The sequence below is a fragment of the Phycodurus eques genome, chromosome 2 (genome assembly GCF_024500275.1).
Source record: "Phycodurus eques isolate BA_2022a chromosome 2, UOR_Pequ_1.1, whole genome shotgun sequence".
In the NCBI taxonomy this organism is placed as follows: Eukaryota; Metazoa; Chordata; class Actinopteri; order Syngnathiformes; family Syngnathidae; genus Phycodurus; species Phycodurus eques.
In genome coordinates this window covers 33,515,433-33,527,854 of record NC_084526.1, presented here as the reverse complement: position 1 = coordinate 33,527,854, position 12,422 = coordinate 33,515,433, and the positions used below count along the sequence as shown (strand labels likewise).

Genomic DNA, 12,422 nt, shown 5'->3' with positions numbered 1-12,422 from the left:
TCTCACTGTTGAATGATGGACTGGAAATTTATTGGAAATGACCTTTTCCCTGACCCTGATTGATTGGACAGGAAATGCTTTTGTGAGATGATTGCAAATGTCGTTTCTCATTAACATAGTGTACACCTGAAGGCTCTGGACCTCCAAGATACTAAAACGTCTTATTTTACTGAGCTAATCCCACTTGCTGATGATCATTGATTCAAGTGCATTAGAACCTGGTTGCTATTTACCCTTGATCTTAGCTCCGAAAGAGAGGTGCACATACGTTGTTTGTTTGGTTAAGTTGTTGTTACATAATGACCCAATATATTATGTTATGTGTTGTTGTTGTTCATCTGAGGTTGCATTTACTGGTAGATCATTTTAAGATTTGGTGATGATCAAATTTGAATCAGGAACCCCTGTGAGGAGATACTGTTATTAGGGTTTGGCTATGTTCGATGCATGCTAGCGTATGTTTTACCATGCCTGCGCCCAATAATATGGTGCACCTTATGTGTGTGTTAAATACAGAAATAGACCCCGTAACTGAGACTGCACCTTTTAATATGGTGCGCCTTATGGTCGTGAAAATACGGTAACTCCCAGCCAAGTGCGGTACAGACTATGTTTCCTGAACCTGTGTCTGTAGTGCCGTCGCCTGTGGGTGTCGCAGTCGCCTGTTCAAACTCCCAAGTGGCGCGGTACCTGACAGAGTGGAAGCGCCTTTTTTGGTTAAATCCTCTGGGCTGGCTGGCGGGGGCTAAGTTAATTAACTTAGCATCCTAGGGCGAACTCTGTATCTTTGGTCTCCGCCTTGAAGTTCCGGGTGCTTGTAATTCCCTTAGGGTCGGCATGCCAAAGCAAATATCTGTGTCTTGTTTCTGTTGATTATGGCTGTTGATTTATTTAGCATCTGTATGTGAAGTTACGTCTCGCCACGCCATGGCTGTCTATCTCGGTGGGAAGAGCGAGTCTCGCCGGAGACTGGGGTGCTGGGTGTCATCTTTTCATGGTGTGTCCGCGACAATAGTACAAAGTCTAAAACTTAGAGGCATAACATCAAACCTGTTACTTATCTTGCTGATTCTGTTCGCATTTGTGTCAATGAGTTTTTTTCATTTTTTTCTCACAGAATTCTCTTTATGGCCAAGTTTTAAGAAAGCTCTTTATGAGAAAATTAGTTGCATTCAATAATTCCATCCATCCATCCATCCATTTTCTGAGCCGCTTCTTCTCACTAGGGTCGCGGGCGTGCTGGAGCCCATCCCAGCTATCATCGGGCAGGAGGCAGGGTACACCCTGAACTGGTTGCCAGCCAATCGCAGGGCACATACAAACAAACAACCATTTGCACTCACATTCACACCTACGGACACTTTAGAGTTTTCAATTAACGTGCATGTTTTTGGGATGTGGGAGGAAAGGAGAAAACCCATGCAGGCACGGGGAGAACATGCAAACTCCACACAGCCTAGGCCGGGGATTGAACCCCGCTCCTCAGAACTGTGAGGCTGGCGCTTTAATCAGTCGCCCACCGTGCCGCCGCATTCAATAATTGTTTCAGAAAATCTTTACGCTTGCCAAGCTATTTTGGCGCAAGTGGGATGTTTATTATTTTTGTGTCTTGGTGAATTTTATGTAAAAGCATTTTCTTTTTTAAGCCTCTTGGAATAGTCTGGTGAATATGGTTTTTACGTCATGCTATTTTGCATCCTCATTTGTAAGACCTTGTCATAAGTTGTTTTATCAGAATCAGAATCATCTTTATTTGCCAAGTATGTCCAAAACACACAAGGAATTTGTCTCCGGTAGTTGGAGCCGCTCTAGTACAACAGACAGTCAATTTACAGAACACTTATTGAGAAAGAACACTTATTGTTTGTGAAGTGGTATTTACCACTGTTTCAATTATTTTCTCAACTTCAATTGTGTGTCTTCTATGAACCGTAAATTTAAATAAATAACGAAATTTAATTTAACTCTTCGTACATTTGTTGTTTGTTGTTATTGTTATGTTATTTCCTTTTATTATTGATTTTATGGTATGAACAGTCATTTTGTTGTACCTTTTAATGAATGTAATTGATTTTTGTTCCAAAATAAAACTTAGATTGCTGTTCAACCAGTCAGATCCTTGGTCCCACCCATCCTGCTGCTGAGATTCATTTAATTCATGTTACATTACATAGCACAGTGTTTGCTTTGTAAGATGAAGGTTCTGTTTTTCTGCTTTACCCCATAGCACAGACATATGAAAAAGACGGCAGATTTTTGTCACGTGCTAAACAGCCTGTACTTGCCACATATTCCTGCAGCTCCTTCAATGTTGCTGTCGGCCTTTTGGCAGCCTCCCTGACCAGTGTCCTTTTCATCTTTTCATCAATTTTCGAGGGGTGCCCAGTTCTTGGTAATGTCACTCTTGTGGCATATTTTCTCCAGTTGACGATGACTGTCTTCATTGTGTTCCATGCTATATTTCATTCCTTGGAAATAATTTTGTACCCTTCTGATATCTTTGAACAAGAAGATCCCTCCGATACTTTGCAAGCTCTCAGTCAAACATGGTTTATGCTGTAAGACTACAAAATGTCGAGAAAAGTCTACTACAGCTGAAATTCCTTTGGGGTTAATCAGAACCACTTAAAATGGTTGCAGGTGTGTGCTAACTCCCAGTTAAAATTAGTTAAAATATGGTTGCTTTATTTTTATGTCCCCTCTCGAAAAGCTTTCAATATTTTTCAATTGAGTTGTACAGATTATAAATCACATTAATGGTTGAAAATGCTTTGAAATTATTCATCTGGGTCTTATTTTTTACATCACAAAAACCCGACATTTGAATAGGAACGTGTAGACTTTTATATCTACTGTATAAATAGTGTAAGTAGTAGCATACTTTGTAATCTGTAAGTAATGCCTGGATCAGTCTACAAAACAATTTGGATCAGAGTACAAGAAAAATTTGGTCTTTCCCGATTGCACTATGTCAGACTACTGTCATAAAATACTGCCGTATCTCGGTCAGACAGTGGCAACACTACACGACATGTATTCTGACACCACCGCATCCCGTCTTTTCCAATCACTGATCTTTATCTTGTCAAATCAAACAATGTCGGAGAGGCAGAACCAGAAAACGTGTCACCGTTCAACACGACCGGATATACCTATTACCATGGCGACAACAACAACAATGGATCGAGCCATAGTACAAAATGGGGGTACAAAATGGAAAATGGAAAAATATGTGAGAGAGAATGTTCATTCAAGGTTGCTTGAGGTATGTTCACGTATTATTAATATGATATGGCTCGCAAGCAGGCAACAAAACGTTGCGAACGGTTGTACGTAAACATGATGGCGTTCTGTCAAATCGTAATAAAGTTTCAGTAAACATTGGTTGACAACGGTGACCAAGTATGTTGACAACAGCAACCACGGGAGGCGATGCGCCGGTCACAATACGCAATCCTACTGGTCGAGAGTTGTCGTTGATATGTCACACTACACAAAAGATATCTAACAATAATCTAACATGCTAGACTTTTCATTTTGGTGTCGTAGTGCTATCGTAGGGCCAAATCGTTGGTCGTGGATTATGTCACACTACAAGACATTTTGTCGTACCCAACAAAATATGTCGGGCCCAATCTATGAAATCATCTGCGATAGCTAATCGGGCCAATATCGCAGCTAAAACCCTGTAGTATGATCTAGGCATAAGACAATTGATTCTATTATCATAGGAACAGATGTTCCTAAATTGTTGTAGGCTCATACTTTGAAATAAAACATGTGAGGTGACCAGAGTGCTTTGTTACTATTACAGTCGTGGCTGGGGTTGGTGCCTTGATGACGCCCCTGCAAAGGATACCATTTTACAAGGCTTGCTGCTTCCTGGGGTTCTGTATAATGCTGCCCATCAATGCCGGTTGCAGTATGGATCTGGTTCCCTGCTGTGTGATGACATGGATGTAAGACTACCTTAAATAACACATGCACTAAATCACCTGCTTGTTAGTCTTTTTCTATTCTATTTCTATTCTTTTTGGATGTGCTCTTTTCCATCTTGTTTTTTTATTTATTTATATTTTTGTTTTGCTTGCCCAAATTGGATTTGGATTTTTCATTTGCTCTCCATTGATCTTGCTGAGCTGAGCAAACTTTTTCTTAACCATGGTTGATGACAAAAAAAAATATTTTCCCAATCCAAATACAACCAGCCAATCTGACTTGTGGGACTGGCGGGTGTTAATGTCAAGCCCTATCTACAATCTATTACCAACTTTAGTAAACCATCCCCCTAAGCGGAGTACAATAAAGGACTTGCTGACAAATCTGTTTTACTGCAGATTTGAAAAGGACAGTTTCACACCCCACACCCACACAGTCCAACCACCAATGACCTCCATCACACCTCTGATTCCCCCTTCTGCCTTGACCGTTCACGAACAGGATGTGAGACATATCTTCAAGCAACAAAAGCCGGACGGCGTGTCTCCCTCATGCCTGCAAGTCTGCGCTGATCAGCTGGCGCCAGTTTTCACTCAGATTTTCAAACAATATTCTGTACTGTGTGAAGTCCCATTATCCTAGCCCCCAAGAAACCTAAAATTTTAGGAATTAATGATTACAGGCCTGTCACTCTGACATCTGTGGTCATAAAGTCATTCAAACGCCTCGTGCTCGACAACCTAAAGACCATCACAGGACACCTGCTGGACAGCCAGCAGTTTTACCTACCAAGCAAATACACAGTCAACATGGTGCAGCACTTCATCCTAGAACACCTCGATGGCGCAGGGACCTACACGAGGATCCTGTTAGTGGACTCCACCTCTGCATTCAAAACCATAATCCCTGAACTCCTCTCGTCTGAGCTCTTTCAGTTCAGCGTCTCTCTTGCCATCTGCCAGTGCATTTATAGCTTCCGGATGGCTGGAACACAGCAGGTGAGGCTGGGGGGAAAACACCTCATACACACGCTCAGCAACGGGGCCCCCAAGGATGTATCCTTTCACTGCTGCTCTTCTCTCCATAAATGGCGGTTATGACTCAGTTGCTAAAGGGGGCCATCCAGTGACCAAAGGGTTGCCAGTTCAAATCCCGGCACCAATTGTCCGCCGTCGAAGTGTCCTTGGCCAAGACACTGAAACCTAATTTGCTCTGAGTCGGCCTAACAGGAACTTGCATGGCAGCAGTCGCCCATTGGTGTATGAATTTTGAGTGAATGTGTGGATTTGTAAAGCGCTTTGGGCCAGGGTCCAAAATTAACACTCGCAAGGCGCAAAATGCGAGTAAATTTACCATTTGGAGTGGACATCTCAGTTTGTACCATATTAGTCCTGCTTTTTAGTCTTCATTTTGGAGGATTTCTCCTTTAATCCTCTGCTGTCTGCACGTATATGAACGATGCGCATGTACACAAACATAACATGCACACGAGCCAGACAGGCTAATTAAATTGCGGGAACGTGGAGATTTTCAGCAGCAGGTGAGCAGCCATGGCAACATCCGTCCCTCGCTGCCGTAACCATCCGGACTGTTATGGACGCAAAGTTCAAAAGCCAGCATCTGTGATCGTATGGGACTGTGTTAGTGCCAATGGCATGGGTAACTTACACATCTGTGAAGGCACCATTAATGCTGAAAGGTACATACAGGTTTTGGAGAAAAATATGCTGCCATCCAAGCAATGCCTTTTTCATGGACGCCCCTGCTTATTTCAGCAAGACAATGCTAAACCACCTTCTGCACGTGTTACAACAGCGTGGCTTTGTAGTAAAAGAGTGCGGGTACAAAACTGACCTGCCTGCAGTCCAGACCTGTCTCCCATTGAAAATGTGTGGCACATTATGAAGCGTAAAATATGACAATGGAGACTCCGGACTGTTGAACAGCTGAAGGTGTACATCAAGCAAGAACGGGAAAGAATCCCACCTACAAAGCTTCAACAATTAGTGTCCTCAGTTTCCAAAGGTTTATTGAATGTTGTTAAAAGAAAAGGTGATGTAACACAGTGGTAAACATGACCCTGTCCCATCTTTTGAAGATTTTTCGAAGATTGCAGCCATAAAATTTTAAATTAATGATTATTTGCTAAAAACAATAAAGTTTTTCAGTTTGAAGATGAAATATCTTATCTTTGTAGTGTTTTCAATTAAATATAGGTTGAACGTGATATGCAAATCATTGTATTCTGTTTTTATTTATGTTTAACACGTCCCAACTTCATTGGAATTGGGGTTGTCTCTCTCTCTCTCTCTCTCTCTCTCTCTCTCTCTCTCTCTCTCTCTCTCTCTCTCTCTCTCTCTCTCTCTCTCTCTCTCTATATATATATATATATATATATATATATATATATATATATATATATATATATATAGTGCGGCACGGTGGACGACTGGTTAGCACATCTGCCTCATAGTTCTGAGGACTGGTGTTCAAATCCTGGCCCTGCCTGTGTGGAGTTTGCATGATCTCCCCGTGCCTGCGTCGGTTTTCTCCGGGCACTCCTGTTTCCTCCCACATCCCAAAAACATGCATGGTAGGTTGATTGGAAACTCAACTATATATATATATTGATAATACACACAGTACATAAACTGTAAGGGGAGAGAAGACCGGTCGGTATTGACCAATTACGATCCTCTTTGCATCTGCAAAGTTGGAAACAGTAACAGTGTTGATTATATTTAAATTTAATGTAATCCCACTAAATATATAAAGCATAAAGTGGACTTTTGTGGTGATAGTAATAATTTAGCCATGCAAACGGTTCATATGTGACGTCAATGACGTGACGTCATCTTTTGTAGATGCCTCCATTTAATGGCATCGAGGAATGCTTGTCTTATTTCCACTAAACATTTATACGTCTTCCTCCTTCACTCCTCTGAATATCCTTGATCCTCGATGGAATTTCTGGTGGGAGGAGCTAGCATGTAAACAGGGGAGGTAGGACCAAATATAGAAATGAGATGCACCTTATGTCTTATCGCAACACGCTTCCTCTCCACCAATGAACTGCTAAGGCCAACTTCAAAATAAAAGCTTAATGTATTATTATGCTGGACATCAATGCAATTTAGGCTTTTATTTTGAAGTTGGCCACATTTGCCAGCGCTGAATTGAAGCCTTAGCCATATGTTCGCCCCCTGGTGGCTGGCTGACTACATTGTGGGCCCTGCTGAAAATGAAGCACTTTTCATATACAGCAGTCCCCACCTTTTAAATGTAAAAAACAAAACAAAAATGTTATTAAATAAAATTCACTGACGATCAGGCTCATTTAATCTTGACAGCCGAAATTGTGATCACGATTCTAATTTGATTAATTGTGCAGCCCTACTGTGACACAAGGATTGTGTCAGCAGAGAGAGCCAGACTTCATGGACTCTGTGAAAGCCAGCGGGGTAGTTATACCTATTTTAGTGGGGCTTCAACCTAAAATGTTTAAGCCCCCCAAATGCTTTGGTTTGAAAAAAATAAATGATTTTTTTTTTCAACCCCAAAAAATCTTGACCACCAGTAAGCCTTTTTGGGGTTGGTGCCTACCCAAAAAGAAAACAAAACAAAACATTTAAAAATTGGAAAAAATAATTTGAAAAAAAATGGAAACTATTGTGTTGTGAGCCAAAGTCATGTCATTAGCCTCTATATTGATCAGTTATTAATTCAATGTTAGCTGCTTGTGAAATTTTACATTTTACAATACCATATTGTACATGATCGCCCCGTGCCTGAGTGGGTTTTCTCTGGGTACTCCGTTTTCCTCCCACATCCCAAAAACATGCGTGGTAGGTTGATTGAAGACTCTAAATTGTCTGTAGGTACCAATGTGAGTGTGAGTGATTCTTTGTTTATATGTGCCCTGCGATTGGCTGGCAACCAATTCAGGATGTACCCGGCCTCTCGCCCGAAGATAGCTGGGATGGGCTCCGGCACGCCCGCGACCCTAGTGAGGATAAGCAGTACAGAAAATGAATGGATGCATGCGTAAAATTATTTAATATTTTGACTGGTGGGGCACGGTTGACCCACGGACCAAGATGGCAGCTAAGAGTGGGTGCTACCCTAACCCTGCTAAAAAAAAAGTTACAAAGTCCTAGTTATTAATGGTTCGAATTAGTCCTGCATGATGTCAAAACAAGTGTCGTTTAAAAGACTGCGAGAGTAGCTCCAAACTCTCAGAGGCTTAAAGCTATAGCTATGGCGGTAGCTGAAGATGCTAACAATGAGGCCGGCCAACAGACTGTCTTAGCTAGAGTGCTAAGGGAGCTGCAGTCGCTTCATACGACTATCGTCTCAATGAACACCAAAATAAGTGCCATTGATGACTTCGGGGCAAAATTGGACGTGGAGAGGGGCATAGCTGAGATGAATGGCTCTGCTGATGCACCGCTAAGAAGCTAACGGAGGCCGAGGGCCACATAGGAGACACCGAAAATAGCCTGAACAGTATGAAAATGGAGCTGGTTAATGCTACTAAACGCATTGCGTATTTGGAATCTAAGACAGAAGAGTTGGAAAATTGTGGCCGGAGGAAGAACTTAAGACCAGTAGGGCTCCCCGAAAACGCTGAAAAGACCGATGACATTCAACTTATGCTGCCGATTTGGCCGTTCACTTAGGAAAGACTTTAACTTAGGAAAGAGCACACCGCAGTTTAGCAAGAACAGGAGCAAAGCTGTAATCATTCACATTTTGCGATTTCAAGACTGCAAGGCTCTTTTCAACATATCCAACAACGCTTGCTCCTTCATGATGGTCATAAGATCTTCTTTGCTCAAGATTCATCAGCAGAAACCATGAAGACGTAGCCCATTTAATGTAGTGAGAAAAAAGTTAATTGAAGCTGGAACCTTTCGGGGATTCACCCTACACCCTTGAAAGATGAGGGTTCTACAAAACGGGAAAATAGTGCTCCTCTCCACCCTAGAGGAAGCTGAGGACTTCCTCCTGACTTAGACTTCTACATGGCCAAGGAGTATGGGCAACTTCAACAGAACTGACATGGACAATAATGTACTGTAGCTAACACTATACAGTAGTTTAATATTGACCTGTAGAATGCTCCAGGTGTTTGAGCATTCCTTAACTTTCTTTTGTTGCCCCTGTCCCAGCCTTTTTGAAATGCGTTGTAGGCATCAAATTCAAAATGCGAAAATATTTACAAAAAAAAAAAATTAAAATAAGATTTAAACATGAAATACCTTGTCTTTGTATTGTATTCAAATGACAATTGGTTGAACAGGATTTACAAATCATTTTGTTCTGTTTTTGTTGTTGTTTTTGTTTTTACATTCTACGCAACGTCCTAACGTCGTTGGAATGGAGTTTTGTACTTTATGCGGCTGATGAGGAAACATGGACTGTCACAGGAATTTCTCCAGTCTCCAATGACGATTTTCACAAGCAAAGTTCATTCATTGACGGGGGGTGGGCTGGCGGGTTTGATGACCCCTCCACCCCCATCCCCCACGGTGGATGGGCAGGGCCACTGCCACCTCCACCCACTCCTTTTGCACGCCAGTGAGGAATTTTTATAATTCCATTGTGATATTTTGCCAATTCTTGCCAATTTTGTACATCTCTGTTGCGACATTATTACAGTATTCCTTCACTTAGTTATTTGCATAGCTGTTGTTTATCAGCACAGTATTACCACACGACTGGACACTTTAAGGTTCTTGGGGACTCATTTGTCATCTCACAAATATCACAATAATATCTTTAAATTGCTTGATGACTCATTTGCACAGATGTCATTGTATCAGCATTACCAAATTACTGGTTTCCTAACATTGATTAACGACTCTCTGTACCCATGTGTAACGTATATGAGTTGAATAAAAATGTAATTAATTTTGTAGAAAAGAATAAGCTGGAAGTGACGCCTGCGTTACTTCCGGTTTAGCGTAATTTTAAGTTTAATCGTTAAAACCAAACTAATATGTATTGTAAGGGCCACCACGTCACTTTTTATGTGGATAAAATTTAGGGAAAGTGACGAGAAACCTTTTTATCAGTCTCGTAATCTGAAGGTTGCTACACCTTATGAAATTTTGAGTTCTAGATGACAGAGGTTTACTTAACCTCAGAACACACACAAAATACAACCAAGAGTGGAATTTTATAGTATATTTAATGACATCTACAAGGGATCTAGAGGGAAACACACAAAGGGGTCTAACGAAATATAGAAAATAACACTAATAACGGTAAAAAGAAGGAAAATAGGCGTACGAAAAGGGAAATAGAACATCGTGTGTTGGACTAAAGTGGAAACCGCAAGCATTTAGTGCGTCCAGTGCGGACGGAGAGAGAGAGAGAGGACAACGTTGAGATTTTGTCAGAAGCTAGTAATTTCCCCGAAAATTATTAGGCACTCATATTGTACATTCTGTCAAAGGTTTGCCGCATGTACTCACGAGCGTAGGTTCAAGCTGGTGGGTGGTAGTCTCTCTCAGGTTGAATTTGGCTGAATTTGGTTGAAGATAAAACAAGAAACAAAAGACGCAGAAGATGAAAAATGGTTGGTCGTCACGCCTCATAGGGGGGAAATGATCGTGTCTCTTCCTGCCTTTTTTTGTGGCTCGCTGGCAATTTCAGATCGATCACACTTTGCTGGAAGCATACCTGGTACCTTAGGACCAGCTGCTCTGATCGCCTAGCGGTGGCTCACGGATAGGCCGCCCCGTGGCCACCCCGTGGCTGGGAAGCTAAGAAGCATGCCAAAAACAAAAGAGAGGAGCAGAAAACATACGAGCGCCAGGGTTAAGTACTCCAGGGACGTTTCGAAGAGGGCTTGGATCGGCTTGGGTCTTGTCTACAAATTTTATAAAATGGGTTTAAAATCATATATTATGAAATAACCGCAACTTGGTACTCTCTTTACTCAGAGGTTAAGCATATCAGACTGACTGTTTATACTTTAGTTTTGGCAAATCAACTGCTTATGGTTCAAATCATATTTCATGCTGCTTAGAGTCAAATCAAGACAATTGTCAAAACCTTGAACTTGCACTTGTAAAGTTAACACACTGACACAGACATCAAGGCATACATTTGGAAAATTTCTGCAGAGATCGTGAAATATCAAAACAGACATTTATCCTTGGTTAAACATCAAATGAGAGTCCCCCCAGTTCGACTTTGCAGCTCCTCTCGACGCCTGCGGGTGCCGCCTTGTCCCAGCAATTGTTCCTATTCCCAGACAGGTGGTCCGGTGGAAACAGCTGGCCTTAGATGCTTGGGAGTTCATACTTCAAGGGTAGATGTTAATTAGTTTAGGTTCCACGAGGAGTCTCCTTGGGGGCAGTCTCACAGCAGGGCCGCTTGGAAAAATGCAGTTTATTATCATGCCGCGTGGAGGCACTGTGTCACCTCAGTTTGCGGGGATCATGTCCGCGACACCATGTTTTTATTTCCTAAATGTATATTTTGTCATAGCGGCTTGTTTGCTGTAGTACTAGAGTGGCTCCAACTATCGGAGGCAAATTCCTTGTGTTTTTAACATACTTGGCCAATAAAGATGATTTTGATCAAATTTATTTATTCATTTTCACGTGTAATTTGAAAAGAAAAAAAAAGTAAAACTAATTCATGTTGTCTAATTGCATTCCTGAAGAACTCAATTGAAAGGTTGAATTATGTGTTTGATAAATTCTCAGAAGCCTAGTGAGTTGGTAAATTAAGGTCTTAAAAAAAAAGAAGAAAAAAAACAACAAAGAGACAAATTCTGTTTGAGTGCTTGAGTTCAAGTCTTCTTTCCTGTTAAAAATGATGAAAGTTTGAGAGCTCACTGAAATGGAAAAATTACACATAAAAGTACTTCATGTTGCTAGTTGGTCTTGTCATTTTTATGACAGGCGTTGTACTGCATTTGTTAAGCAGTCGAGCTTGAAACAGTACGTACCAATCTCGGTCCTTTCAGACCTCCTACTCTATCCTTGTTGAAATACGTGTATGCTCTTGGAAATACAAAATATATATATATATATGTCTTTCAGCCTTGGAGAATGTCACTGCAAATCATTACTTTCCTGACAGCTTTCTCAGTGTTCGGTTATTCTGGAATATTACAGTAGATTTGGCTGTATCAGGTCATCATCATAATCATTTGTAGCACAGGAGGTGCTAATTAATTACCGTAAGTATAAGTTAATTGGACTGGAAGTAAAAATTATTTTTTTTTTTTTTCAAGTTATACCAGAACAATATTTTACAGCAATGCTTGTATCGGCCAAAAGGCAAATTGATCCCCACGCATTCAGCAAAAATGTCAAGGCAAGATGAAAGGCGCTTGAGTGCGCAAACTCCCAGATAAACAGCACATTTGACCTTTTGCGTTATCAGTCGTCAAAACCAATTAGAACTGTCGCACACATTTTGTCATATACTGCCCTGCAGTTCCATTATAGGAGCCTGGAGGG

General features: G+C 41.3%; 1 protein-coding gene across 1 annotated transcript in view; it reads left to right on the top strand.

Moving 5' to 3' along the window:
• Positions 1-12,422, top strand: part of LOC133416197 (A disintegrin and metalloproteinase with thrombospondin motifs 7) — a 100,656-nt gene that overhangs the window by 50,474 nt on the left and 37,760 nt on the right. Inside the window, exon 9 of the mRNA XM_061702949.1 lies at positions 3,815-3,959. Within this exon, the coding sequence (XP_061558933.1) occupies positions 3,815-3,959 (145 nt within the window). The remainder of the gene's footprint in view (positions 1-3,814; positions 3,960-12,422) is intronic.